Source organism: Schistocerca nitens, chromosome 9 (genome assembly GCF_023898315.1).
Source record: "Schistocerca nitens isolate TAMUIC-IGC-003100 chromosome 9, iqSchNite1.1, whole genome shotgun sequence".
Classification (NCBI taxonomy): Eukaryota; Metazoa; Arthropoda; class Insecta; order Orthoptera; family Acrididae; genus Schistocerca; species Schistocerca nitens.
In genome coordinates, this window is record NC_064622.1 from 41,094,898 (window position 1) to 41,108,476 (window position 13,579).

The 13,579-nt window shown below is 39.6% G+C and overlaps 1 protein-coding gene across 1 annotated transcript in view; it reads left to right on the plus strand.

Annotated features, from left to right (window-relative positions):
* LOC126203611 (integrator complex subunit 2-like) overlaps window positions 1-13,579 on the plus strand; it is a 91,888-nt gene that overhangs the window by 23,081 nt on the left and 55,228 nt on the right. The window contains exons 5-6 of the mRNA XM_049937978.1: window positions 1,157-1,330; window positions 11,584-11,753. Coding sequence (XP_049793935.1) covers window positions 1,157-1,330; window positions 11,584-11,753 — 344 coding nt within the window. The remainder of the gene's footprint in view (window positions 1-1,156; window positions 1,331-11,583; window positions 11,754-13,579) is intronic.

Consider the following 13,579-nt stretch of genomic DNA (forward strand, 5'->3'; position numbering starts at 1 on the left):
CAGATGGAAGAGTTTTGTTATAGCTGGCTCTCCCAAGACTATCAGTAGTTCTAACGGAATGTTGCCTACTCCCAGGGTCTTGTTTCGACTTATGTTTTTCAGTGCTCTGCCAAATTCTTCCCATCTCACTTTCATCTATGTCCTCTTCCATTTCCAAAATGAAGGAGAAAAAGAGTAAATGAATAATGTTAATTATACTAGTACAAAATGCATGGTGTGAAGTCATGAATGAATTCTTGAGGCCACACAGTGAATATTTATGGGGCAGGTGAATGGCAGGAAAGTGATACTTACAGAAATGCATACTTTTCTGTGAAGAAGGAAGCATTTATTGTATTGTCATATTTTCAACGGCTCAGAATAGCTCAGTCCCTCAAACAGTGAATGCTGAAACCTGTAAGAGAATACTGCATCTGGAATGACTCACAGACTCAGAAAACTCCAAATGTATGTAAAGATTACTTCATCCTTTCATAAGAGGAATGTGGAAGAAATACTTTAAATATCCACTGCAATTTAATGGAAAGGCTACCTAGAATACTATGGGCTATAAAAGCAATGGAGGGTGATCAGCATCCGACTAATACCACAACAGTTCCACAAAGCCAGTTACCTATTAGTATCTGATCACACACAGCAGTATTATATAGTTAAGATATATTCAGTTTATAAATTAATGATACAATGTAAATGGACAGATAAAAAAACTACTCACCAAGCGGTGGCAGGGGAACACACACATAAAAGTCTCCCCTGACCCAGGGTTCTGGGTGACTTTTCTATACTGTACCCCTTTCTGTAAACCTCTCCAGTCCTTTTCCTTCACCGCTCTTTCTTTCCCTTCAACTCTTCTGTCAGCAGAAGGAGCCACTGGCTCCGAAAGCTTGTGAAAGTCAAATCCTTTTGTAAGTGTGTTCCTCTGCCACTGCTTGGTGAGCAGATTTTTTTATCTGTCCATTTACATTATATTATCAATAATTGATTATTATTGTTGTTGTTATAAATTAATGAGGATGATTGTGATATATACCATAGGCACGTTATGTGCATTCCACAGGTATTTCTATGCACGCTTCTTACACAAGTGATGTCTTTTCAGTTGTTTTATTCATATACTGGTTGCCAGTGGTGCGTTATTTTGTTCTTGCTTTTGTAGGTGGAGCTGTGTCGACTTCCAGGCCTCGCCATCACACTAAGTCTAGAGCATGCTGGTCGTACGGTAGGAGCAGATGCTGAGGGAGACATGGTTGCCTTTGTATCAGGATTACTTCTGGGTAATGATCAGCAAACTCGCAGCTGGTTTGCGCTGTTTGTTCGCAATGGACAAAAGGTTTGTTGTTTGTCTTGCGCTGTACTGTCATTTTGAATTACATATATTGTTCTCATGAAGTGTAAGTTAATCATCTATCTCGTGAAATCAGCATGTTTTCAGAATGAATATATGGTTTTATTATCTTTAAATCGCTGCTGGACCTCAAAGAAAGGTTGTCGAGTTGTCACAATGAGGATTATCTTTTCGTGTATATCTTCTACATTTATTATAGTGTGTGTTATTTTATGATTTTTATTGGTTCCTTTGCGGGACTGTATTTCAGTTTTCTTTGCATTTAAATTTTATACTTAGAAGATCTAAGTAAATGCTTCTGTAAGATCAAAAGGTTGACACCGGAGAGGAATTTGTGGCTGGCTGCATCAACCAATCATAAAATGATGATTAAAAAAAAAGTACCAGAAATATATTTTTGTACTGTATGCTGAATGAAATTAAATGGTCACGTTACATAAAGCAGAAGAAAGTACTTAGCTTTTGATAGTTGACACATGGACAACTGGAATGGGGCTGGTAGAGAGAGAGAGGGGGGGGGGGAGGGAGGGAGGGGAGGCAGTAGTGTTTAAAATGTTTTGCTCTTATTCATTTGGGAGAAAGAGAGATTCATAGTAGGTCCAAACAGTTAAAAGGATGATGAATAAGATGTGGGGGGTAGGAGAAGTAGTTCTGACCACTGAATCGGGAGGTAGAACATCTTAGGGAAAAGAATGAAAAGTAACAGTGGTCTACAGTTGCTGAAATTGAAATTCTAGGATGCTAATAATAATAATTGTTGTTGTTGTTGTTGTTGTGGTCTTCAGTCCTGAAACTGGTTTGATGCAGCTCTCCATGCTACTCTATCCTGTGCAAGCCTCTTCATCTCCCAGTACCTACTGCAGCCTACATCCTTCTGAATCTGCTTAGTGTATTCATCTCTTGGTCTCCCTCTACGATTTTTACCCTCCACGCTGCCCTCCAGTATTAAATTGGTGATCCCTTGATGCCTCAGAACATGTTCTACCAACCAGTCCCTTCTTCTAGTCAAGTTGTGCCACAAACTTCTCTTCTCCCCAATTCTATTCAATACCTCCTCATTAGTTATGTGATCTACCCATCTAATCTTCAGCATTCTTCTGTAGCACCACATTTTGAAAGCTTCTATTCTCTTCTTGTCCAAACTATTTATCATCCATGTTTCACTTTCATACATGGCTACACTCCATACAAATACTTTCAGAAAAGACTTCCTGACACTTAAATCAATACTCGATGTTAACAGATTTCTCTTCTTCAGAAACGCTTTCCTTGCCATTGCCAGTCTACATTTTATATCCTCTCTACTTCGACCATCATCAGTTATTTTGCTCCCCAAATAGCAAAACTCCTTTACTTCTTTAAGTGCCTCATTTCCTAATCTAATTCCCGCAGCATCCCCCGACTTAATTCGACTACATTCCATTATCCTCGTTTTGCTTTTGTTAATGTTCATCTTATACCCTCCTTTCAAGACACTGTCCATTCCGTTCAACTGCTCTTCCAAGTCCTTTACATTTACATTTACATTTATGCTCTGCAAGCCACCCAGCGGTGTGTGGCAGAGGGCACTTTACGTGCCACTGTCATTACCTCCCTTTGCTGTTCCAGTCACGTATGGTTCGCGGGAAGAACGACTGTCTGAAAGCCTCCGTGCTCTCTCGAATCTCTCTAATTTTACATTCGTGATCTCCTCGGGAGGTATAAGTAGAGGGAAGCAATATATTCAATACCTCATCCTGAAACGCACCCTCTTGAAACCTGGCAAGCAAGCTACATTTTCTAAGGGCTCTCCCTATGAATCTCAACCTGGTACCCACCTTACCAACAATTAATTTTATATGATCATTCCACTTCAAATCCTTCCGCACGCATACTTCCAGATATTTTACAGAAGTAACTGCTACCAGTGTTTGTTCCACTATCATATAATCATACAATAAAGGATCCTTCTTTCTATGTTTTCACAATACATTACATTTGTCTATGTTAAGGGTCAGTTGCCACTCCCTGCACCAAGTGCCTATCCACTGCAGATCTTCCTGCATTTCGCTACAATTTTCTAATGCTGCAACTTCTCTGTATACTACAGCATCATCCGCGAAAAGCCGCATGGAACTTCCGACACTATCTACTAGGTCATTTATATATATTGTGAAAAGAAATGGTCCCATAACACTCCCCTGTGGCACGCCAGAGGTTACTTTAACGCCTGTAGACGTCTCTCCATTGATAACAACATGCTGTGTTCTGTTTGCTAAAAACTCTTCAATCCAGCCACACAGCTGGTCTGATATTCCGTAGGCTCTTACTTTATTAGGCGACAGTGCGGAACTGTATCGAACGCCTTCCGGAAGTCAAGGAAAATAGCATCTACCTGGAAGCCTGTATCTAATATTTTCTGGGTCTCATGAACAAATAAAGCGAGTTGGGTCTCACACGATCGCTGTTTCCGGAATCCATGTTGATTCCTACAGAGTAGATTCTGGGTTTCCAAAAACGACATGATACGTGAGCAAAAAACATGTTCCAAAATTCTACAACAGATCGACGTCAGAGATATAGGTCTATAGTTTTGCGCATCTGCTCGACGACCCTTCTTGAAGACTGGGACTACCTGTGCTCTTTTCCAATCATTTAGAACCTTCTGTTCCTCTAGAGACTTGCGGTACACGGCTGTTAGAAGGGGGGCAAGTTCTTTCGCGTACTCTGTGTAGAATCGAATTGGTATCCCGCCAGGTCCAGTCTCTGACAGAATTACAATGTCATCGGCAAACCTCAAAGTTTTTATTTATTCTCCATGGATTTTAATACCTACTCCGAACTTTTCTTTCGTTTCCTTTACTGCTTCCTCAATATACAGTCGGGGAGAGGCTACAACCCTGTCTCACTCCATTCCCAACCACAGCTTCCCTTTCACGTCCCTCGACTCTTATAACTGCCATCTGCTTTCTATACAAATTGTAAATAGCCCTTCGCTCCCTGTATTTTATCCGTGCCACCTTCAGAGTTTGAAAGAGAGTATTCCAGTCAACATTGTCAAAAACTTTCTCTAAGTCTACAAATGCTAGAAACATAGGTTTTCCTTTCCTTGATCTTTCTTCTAACGTAAGTCGTAAGGTCAGTATTGCCTCAGTTGTTCCAACATTTCTACAGAATCCAAACTGATCTTCCCCGAGGTTGGCTTCTACCAGTTTTTCCATTCATCTGTAAAGAATTCACGTTAGTATTTTGCAACTGTGACTTATTAAACTGATAGTTCGGTAATTTTCTCATATGTCAACACCTGCTTTCTTTGGGATTGGAATTATTATATTCTTCTTGAAGTCTGAGGGTATTTCGCCTGTCTCATACATCTTGCTCACCAGATGGTAGAGTTTTGTCAGGACTGGCCTTGTTTCGACTTAGGTCTTTCAGTGCTCTGTCAAACTCTTCGCGCATTATCGTATCTCCCATTTCATCTTCACCTACCTCCTCTTCCTTTTCCATAATATTGTCCTCAAGAACATTGCCCCTGTATAGACCCTCTATATACTCCTTCCACCTTTCTGCTTTCCCTTCTTTGCTTAGAACTGGGTTTCCATCTGAGCTCTTGATATTCATGCAAGTGGTTCTCTTTTCTCCAAAGGTCTCTTTAATTTTCCTGTAGGCAGTATCTATCTTAGCCCTAGTGATATGTGCCTCTATATCCTTACATTTGTCCTCTAGCCATCCTTGCTTAGCCATTTTGCACTTCCTGTCGATCTCATTTTTGAGACGTTTGTATTCCGTTTGGCCTGCTTCACTTGTTGCACTTTTGTATTTTCTCCTTTCATCAATTAAATTCAGTATCTCTTCTGTTACCCAAGGATTTCTACTAGCCCTCGTCTTTTTACCTACTTGATCCTCTGCTGCCTTCACTATTTCATTCATCAAAGCTACCCATTCTTCTTCTATTGTATTTCTTTTCCCCATTCCTCTCAGTTGTTCCCTTATGCTCTCCCTGAAACTCTGTACAACCTCTGGTTCTTTCAGTTTATCCAGGTCCCATCTCCTTAAATTCCCACCTTTTTGCAGTTTCTTCAGTTTTAATCTACAGTTCATAACCAATAGATTGTGGTCAGAGTCCACATCTGCCGCTGGAAATGTCTTACAATTTAAAACCTGGTTCCTAAATCTCTGTCTTACCATTATATAATCTATCTGAAACCTTGTAGTATCTCCAGGGTTCTTCCATGTATACAACCTTCTTTCATGATTCTTGAACCAAGTATTAGCTATGATTAAGTTATGATCTGTGCAAAATTCTACCAGGCGGCTTCCTCTTTCATTTCTTAACTCCAATCCATATTCACCTACTACGTTTCATTCTCTCCCTTTTCCTACTGGCGAATTCCAGTCACCCATGACTATTAAATTTTCATCTCCCTTCACTACCTGAATAATGTCTTTTATCTCATCATACATTTCATCAAGTTCTTCATCATCTGCAGAGCTAGTTGGCATATAAACTTGTACTACTGTAGTAGGTGTGGGCTTCGTGTTATCTTGGCCAGAATAATGCGTTCACTATGCTGTTTGTAGAAGCTTATCCGCACTCCTATTTTTTTATTCATTATTAAACCTACTCCTGCATTACCCCTATTTGATTTTGTATTTATAACCCTGTAGTCACCTGACCAAAAGTCTTGTTGCTCCTGCCACCGAACTTCACTAATTCCCACTATATCTAACTTTAACCTATTCATTTCCGTTTTTAAATTTTCTAACCTACCTGCCCGATTAAGGGATTGGACATTACACACTCCGATCCATAGAATGCCAGTTTTCTTTCTCCTGATAACGATGTCCTCTTGAGTAGTCCCCGCCCGGAGATCCGAATAGGGGACTATTTTACCCAAGAGGACGCCATCATCATATAATCATACAGTAAAGCTGCATGTCCTCAGGTAAAATTACGGCTGTAGTTTCCCCTTGCTTTCAGCCGTTCGCAGTATCAAAACAGCAAGGCCGTTTTGGTTAGTGTTACAGGGCCAGATCAGTCAATCATCCAGATTGTTGCCCCTGAAACTACTGAAAAGGCTGCTGCCCCTCTTCAGGAACCACATGTTTGTCTGGCCTCTCAACAGATACCCCTCCGTTGTGGTTGCACCTACGGTACGGCCATCTGTATCGCTGAGGCACACAACTCTCCCCACCAATGGCAAGGTCCATGGTTTATGGGGGGATAATAATAATAATAATGCTTGTTAATGATAATGCAAATAATAGTAGTAATAATAGTTCAAACAGGAAAACTAAAATGTGAAACAAATGATAGGCTGCAGATGGACGTGAAAGACAAGGAAAGGAAGAATAAGGAGTTGAAGCAGGAGTGTAAGTTGAGAGACAGGAAATGTAAATACATAAGAATTGGTCTCTCAGGGAAAGATAAGCTTATAGAAGTATAAGGGGAATGCAGGACGAAGATAGAGAAGGAAATACTGTCACAAGTGCAATCATTTTGCCTGCGGCCATTACTGGAGTAAAGAAGTAAATAATCCTTTCTGTTTCCGTAGATCATTTGATTTTCTTTTTTACTTTCAACAATATTGCATTTCTGCAATTAAATAAAAGTTTTGATATACACCAGTATATGGGCAATACATTGTGTGATTGATGTTATCAATGACTTTGTAGGTGACATTAAATTTAACTTGCACTGTTAAACAGTGGAAAGTCCATGATGGACTAACCCTTTTTAAGAAATGTGTTAACAAATATTGACTTCTTTCACTATAATGGCCTCAGAACTTTAGAAAGAGGTTTTATACCCATGAATAGTTTGAATATATCTACAGATATGAGATTCTGAGTAAGACTGAAGTATGGTTGCAAGAGCAGGTTATGAGTTGTACATGAACAGCTCAATCGATAAGAGCATTGTTTGTGACTGGTAAGGTTCTGGAAGTAAGTTCCAGGCTGGCACACAGTTTTAAACTGCCAGGAAGTTTCAAGACTCCAGGATGGAATGTAACAATATTATGAAAAGAATAGTTGCTACACACTGTATAGCGTAGATGCTGAGTTGCAGGTTGGCACAAAAAAAGACTGTCACAAAATAAGCTTTTGGCCAACAAGGCCTTTGTCAGAAATAGACCACACACACACACACACACACACACACACACACACAAACACACACACACACACACACAGATGACTACAGTCTGTGGCAGCTGAAGCCAACATTGTGAGCAGCAGCAGTGCATGATAGGTGAGGCAACTGGGTGGGAATAAGGAGGTGGCTGGGGTGGGGTGGAGGAGGAATAGCAGGGTAGGGATGGTGGATAGTGGGGACTATGTAGGGACGAGTTGGAGAGAGGGTAGGGCAGCTAGGTGCAAAATCGGGAGGTTACATGGGGGGCAGGGGAGATGAGTGGGGGAGGGGGGGGGGGAAGGTTGCAGAAAAGGAGAGAAGTAAAAAGACTGGTTGTGTTGGTGGAATAGAGGGCTGTATAATGGGAACAGGGAAGGGGCTGGATGGATGTGGGCAATGAGTAAAGAAGGTTGAGGCCAAGAGGGTTACAGGAACATAGGATGTATTGCACAGATAATTTCCACCTGTGAAATTCAGAAAAGCTGTTGTTGGTGAGAAGGATCCACATGACACAGGCTGTGAAGCAGTCATTGAAGTAATTAATGAATGTTGTGTTGGACAGTGTGCTCAGCAACAGGGAGCTCCAGGTGTTTCTCGGCCACAGATCGTCGGTTGCCGTTCATGCAGACAGAATGCTTGTTGGTTGTCACGCCTACATAGAATGCAGCACAATGGTTGCAGCTTAGCTTGTAGATCACACGACTGGTTTTACGGGTAGCCGTGCCTTTGATGGGATAGTTGATGTTTGGGACTGGATTGGAGTAGGTGATGGTGATGGGAGGTCTGTCACAAGTGATTAACGTTGCAAGATTGCAGGTTAACGTGAAATTCTGGTACATTAACAACCAGTGTAAACGCCAGGATGTGGAATGCAAACATGCAAGAATTGTCTTGTCCGGGTGCTAGATGTCAGTTCCAAGCCTGTTGCATTTGGTCGATCAATACGGGGATGTTAATGCTCTTTGTGGATGATGCTGGAGTTATTGTCAGATTTTGTCCCATATGCGTTCGATTTGAGGTGGATCTAGTGATCGAGCAGGCCAAGGTGATGTAACGACACCCCGTAGAGCATGTTGGGTTACAACAGTGGTATGTGGACAAGTGGTATCCTGTTGGAAAACACCCCCTGGAATGCTGTTCGTGACTGACAGCATGACAGGTCAAGTCATCAAATTGACATACAGATCAGCAGTCAGAGTGTGTGGGATAACCATGAGAGTGCTCCTGCTGTCATATGCATACGATAACTCTACATGTTGGTCCAGTGTGTCTAGCACACAGACAGGTTGCTTGCAGGCCTTCAAGGGGCCTGCTCCTAACCAACACAGGGTCATCACTGGCACCAAGGCAGTACCAGCTTTTGTATAGAAACACAACAGACCTCCACTCTGCCCTCAAATGAGCTCTAATTTGACACCACTGAAGTCACAAATGGTGGTGCTTTGGGGTCAGTGGAATGCATGCTGCAGGACAACTGGCTTGGAGCTGCCCTCGAAGTAACTGATTTGTAACATTTTGTTGTGTCACTTTGGCGCCAACTGCTGGTCAAATTAGTGCTGCAAATGCAGTATCATGTGCAAGAGTCATAAGTCAAACAAGATGGTCTTCCCCCTTGGTAGTGTCATGTGGTAGTCCAGTGCCTGGTCTTCCTGCGACTGTACATTCTCGTGACCACTGCTGTCAGAAATCTTGTACAGTGGCTACATTGCTGCCAAGTTTTCTGCAGTATCGTAGAAGGATCATCGAACTTGTTGTAGCCCTTTTACATGAGCTCATTCAAACTCAGTGAGGTGTTGGTAATGTTGTATTTGTCACCTGAAAGGCATTCTTGACTCGAATCAAATCACCATGTCCAGTCTCAAAGGTAAATAAGGCCTACAACAGTTACAGTGTTTATTTAAAGCAATCGTGATTTGCGTCCTCATAGTGGCACTACTAGCACCATTCTTTAGCAACTGGTATGAAATTTGAACAGACACCATCTTTCAGATGTAGAAACATGCCTACTAACTTTCATTTATGTTGCACAACTCCTTTTTGGTGTTGCAATTTTTTTCACTGACTGTACTTTATTGGTCCTCCCGTCTACAGAGGCAGCGTAGGCCTATGCAGTGGTGTGTGTGTGTGTGATGTGTTAATATGCTACATAACTTACATTTACGTACATACATATTTAAATTATGAATTGCTTCCATTCTTGTCTTATAATAATATTACATTTTAATATTTTTTTCCATGGAATGAAAGCAGTGATGGTGTAAATATTCTTTTAAAGATTTTCCGAAGGTTTTACTTCTGTGAAGTTGAACATTCGAACATTCAAATTCCCAGATGTACCTATTGATGAGAACTTTAATTGTATAACCCCTCTATTATAAAACTCTCAGAAACTTTAAGTGCACCAACATTTGTACTGCTTTGTTAGCTTATTTACACATTTTCATTAATTAATTTTATAGGGTAATATCTGGAAGCAATTCAGTACAGTGTATTTATTATACAAAAAAATGCTGAAAGGATAATATTTTATGTATAACTGTTAACCCCATATAGCCAACTATTTAAAAACTATACAGGTGAACAGCTGCCACACAATATGATTAAACAGTGGAAAATCCAGGATGGAATGTAACACTATTATGAGAAGGAAAGTTGTTACTCACCAGATAGAGGAGATGCTGAGTTGCACATAGGCACAACGAAAAGAACGCGACTCTCACACACATGACTGCAGTCTCAGGCAACAGAAACCACATGGTATGATTACTCCCATGAAAATTGTTGTCAAGGACAGGTCACAGTTTAAAAATAATAGTAGCATTCATTAATATAATACTGCAAACAAAATGGCCTCCTTTACCCACAAGCTAAATTTATTCATGCGCAACAGTCAAGAAGGTAAGAGCTGTAACATATGTGTCATCTCCTTTGTCAATTAAAGTTACTGATACATAATGAAAACAGTTTTAAAACAAATTGAAATCATTTTTACCTCAAAAGTGTTTCTACTCCAAACATGAATTTCATTACATAGTCAGTTTAAAAACGTGCTAAACCTGTAGGTTGATTTGAATACTGTGATGATTCATTTGGTGTGGTCATATTGAAAGTGGTATACCCTCGCCTTCCAGTAACCTTTGAGCTTGCTTATGAAGGCAGTTACAGGTGGACCTGTGGTCAATCCAAACCAGTTTATAAATTTAAATGTGGAGTAAGATTAATGTGAAGCCCAGCCACATAAATGATAGCCATAGTTTCACTAAGAATATTTGCGAGCCATTTGATATCCTCCATACAGAGTGAGTTGTTGCAATTATGATAAAAGGAACATGCAAATTAACTAAAATAACTAATCTCATTGAATCCATAACCTGGATCTCTGCAACACAGAAGAGAATTGAATCTTCTTCTGATCAACAAAGCTGTTGTCAGTCATGTTTTCTGCCTTTATGAAAAGTGAGCTTGAGCTCTACATGTAACGAAGAGGGCTGTATAATGCATATTAATTCAGAACCGACTCTACATAGAGAAAAATACAGTATTAAGGAACACAAACTTACATTCACATCATGGATCATAGACCTCAGTGCAAAGGAAAACCTACAAACACATGGCAAAAATGAGCATATGTTTTTTGTGTATAATCTTTAGTCTGCAGTTGGATGTTAATGTGTTATTAGATACATTTTAATGGAACAACTGTATTCATCTGTGCCGGCCGGAGTGGCCGTGCATTTCTAGGCGCTGCAGTCAGGAGCCGCGTGACCGCTACGGTCGCAGGTTCGAATCCTACCTCGGGCATGGATGTGTGTGATGTCCTTAGGTTAGTTAGGTTTAAGTAGTTCTAAGTTCTAGGGGACTGATGACCACAGCAGTTAAGTCCCATAGTGCTCAGAGCCATTTGAACCATTTGAATTCATCTGTGAAATGTAATTGTCATGAGTAATTTGCTTTTTTGCAAGTAGCAACCTAATTCTATTTGTTTGAATGGTTGTTTACATTACCATTGTGTATGAAATAGGTCAGTGAGTGGAACCTTTATGTTTGTCCAACATGTTTGCTTAAAAATTATGTATTTCACTTTTTACCATAAGTTGTAGCTTCAAAATGTTTGTTTCCACAGCGTAAATGGGAATCGCATACAGCATTGCAGTTGCTTCGTGATGAATTGCTTCGTCGTCTTCAGACCATTGTGCTGTTTTCTCTAGACAGCCAGCTGCCAGATTCCTGTGTTGTACAGGCATCAGCTCTACTAAGATTATACTGTGCATTGCGTGGCATTGCTGCTATAAAGTAAGTATTGATTGATTGATTGATTGATTTTTATTGTTGTAGAGACCTCAGAGATCATCTGAGGCATTACAAAAGTCAATATTACATAGTATAAATGTTACACAAATAATTACAAAAACAAGAAAAATATTACACAATATAAATATTACACAAATAATTATGGTACCTTCACACAAAAACAAAACAGAGAAGCTTCTGGTACAAATTGATATTGCATAGTAAATTTAGCCAATTACAGACTTACTCATTTATAGAAGCATATAAAAACTGATCACAAAGAGTAGTCATACCATATTCTCTGCCTCCCTTAAAAATTCATGTTTCATAAATGCTGAGCTCAAGAAGTAATTCATTTACTTTTTTTTTTTTTTTTTTGAATTGTTGAATTGGAAGATTCCTGATATGTTGGGGTATGGCATTAAAAAATTTTATGGACTTGTATAAGAAACACTTTTGTGTTTTTTTATAGTTACATCTGAAAGAAACTAGGTCCTGCTTGTTTCTTGTGTTATAATTATGTCGCATGTCATACTGTTGATAACTCGGATAGTTTTCCTTAATATGCATTACACACTGTAGTATAAATATTGACAGCAGCGTGATAATCTGTAATTTTTTAAAGCTTGGCCTACAGTGAGCTCTGGGTGCCAAGCTACATATCAGTCTTATTGCCTTCTTTTGTAGTCTGAAGACATTAGCTGCCTTGCTTTGATGTCCCCACAGTATTGTACCGTAGGAAATGTGACTGTGTATTAAAGCAAAATAAACCACTTTAAGTACTGGCACGTTTAGACAAAGACGTAGCTTCCTTGGAGCAAATCTTCCTTTGCTAATGCTGCTTCCCACTTTTTCTATATGGCTACCCAAGGATAATTTTGAATCACTTGAGATTCCAAGGAAATTAACAGCATTTGAGCTCTGCTCAAGTTCAGTGTTGTTATTCCACAATACTTACAGGTCTTGTATTTTTTTTCGGTTGACACAAAGGGAATTAGCTTTACACCAATTTTCAACTTTGACAGTGCACTGGTCTGCTTCATATTTCACCTTCTGTGCTGTTTCTGCAGTTATACAGACTGCAAGATCATCTGCAAATAAGTAAGTCCTAGTTGACGGCCCAACTATGTTATTTATATAAATAATAAATAGAATTGGGCCAAGTACAGAACCTTGTGGGACACCCATGCCCACAGGTAAGTAATCTGATTCTACACCATTAAAAACCACCTTCTGCACTCTATTACTTAGATAAGATTTTATCAATTCCAGAGCACTTCCTGTAAAGCCATAGAATTGCAGTTTGTTCAATAAGATTTCATGAGACACAGTATCAAAAGCTTTTGATAAATCAAAGAGTTTATTCTGAACCACTAGCTTGCTTTCTAGTTGCTTCACACACTGTGTTAAAAGTGATAAGGCAGATTTAACAGTTCCTAACCATGATCTGAAGCCAAATTGACTATCAGTGAAGATTTTGTTTTCTTCAAAGTATTTTGCTATTTGATTATTTAATATAGCTTCTATCACTTTAGACAAGATTGGCACAATTGAAACAGGCCTAAAATTATCACAACTTGAGAGGGTGTCTTTTTTGTGTATTGTAGTGACTTTAACAAACTTTAGTGCCTTTGGGAACTGAGCCTCCAAAATACATGTATTTACTACATGTGTTATCAATTCTGGCAGTTGAACTGAATCACACTTTAAAATGGCTGAACTTAAACCATAAACGTCATTGCTAAAACTATTCTTCATTTTCCTCAGTATATTAGTAACATCCTGTACCTTGACCAGTTTAAAGCTAAATGTACTTTCAAGCTTTGTGG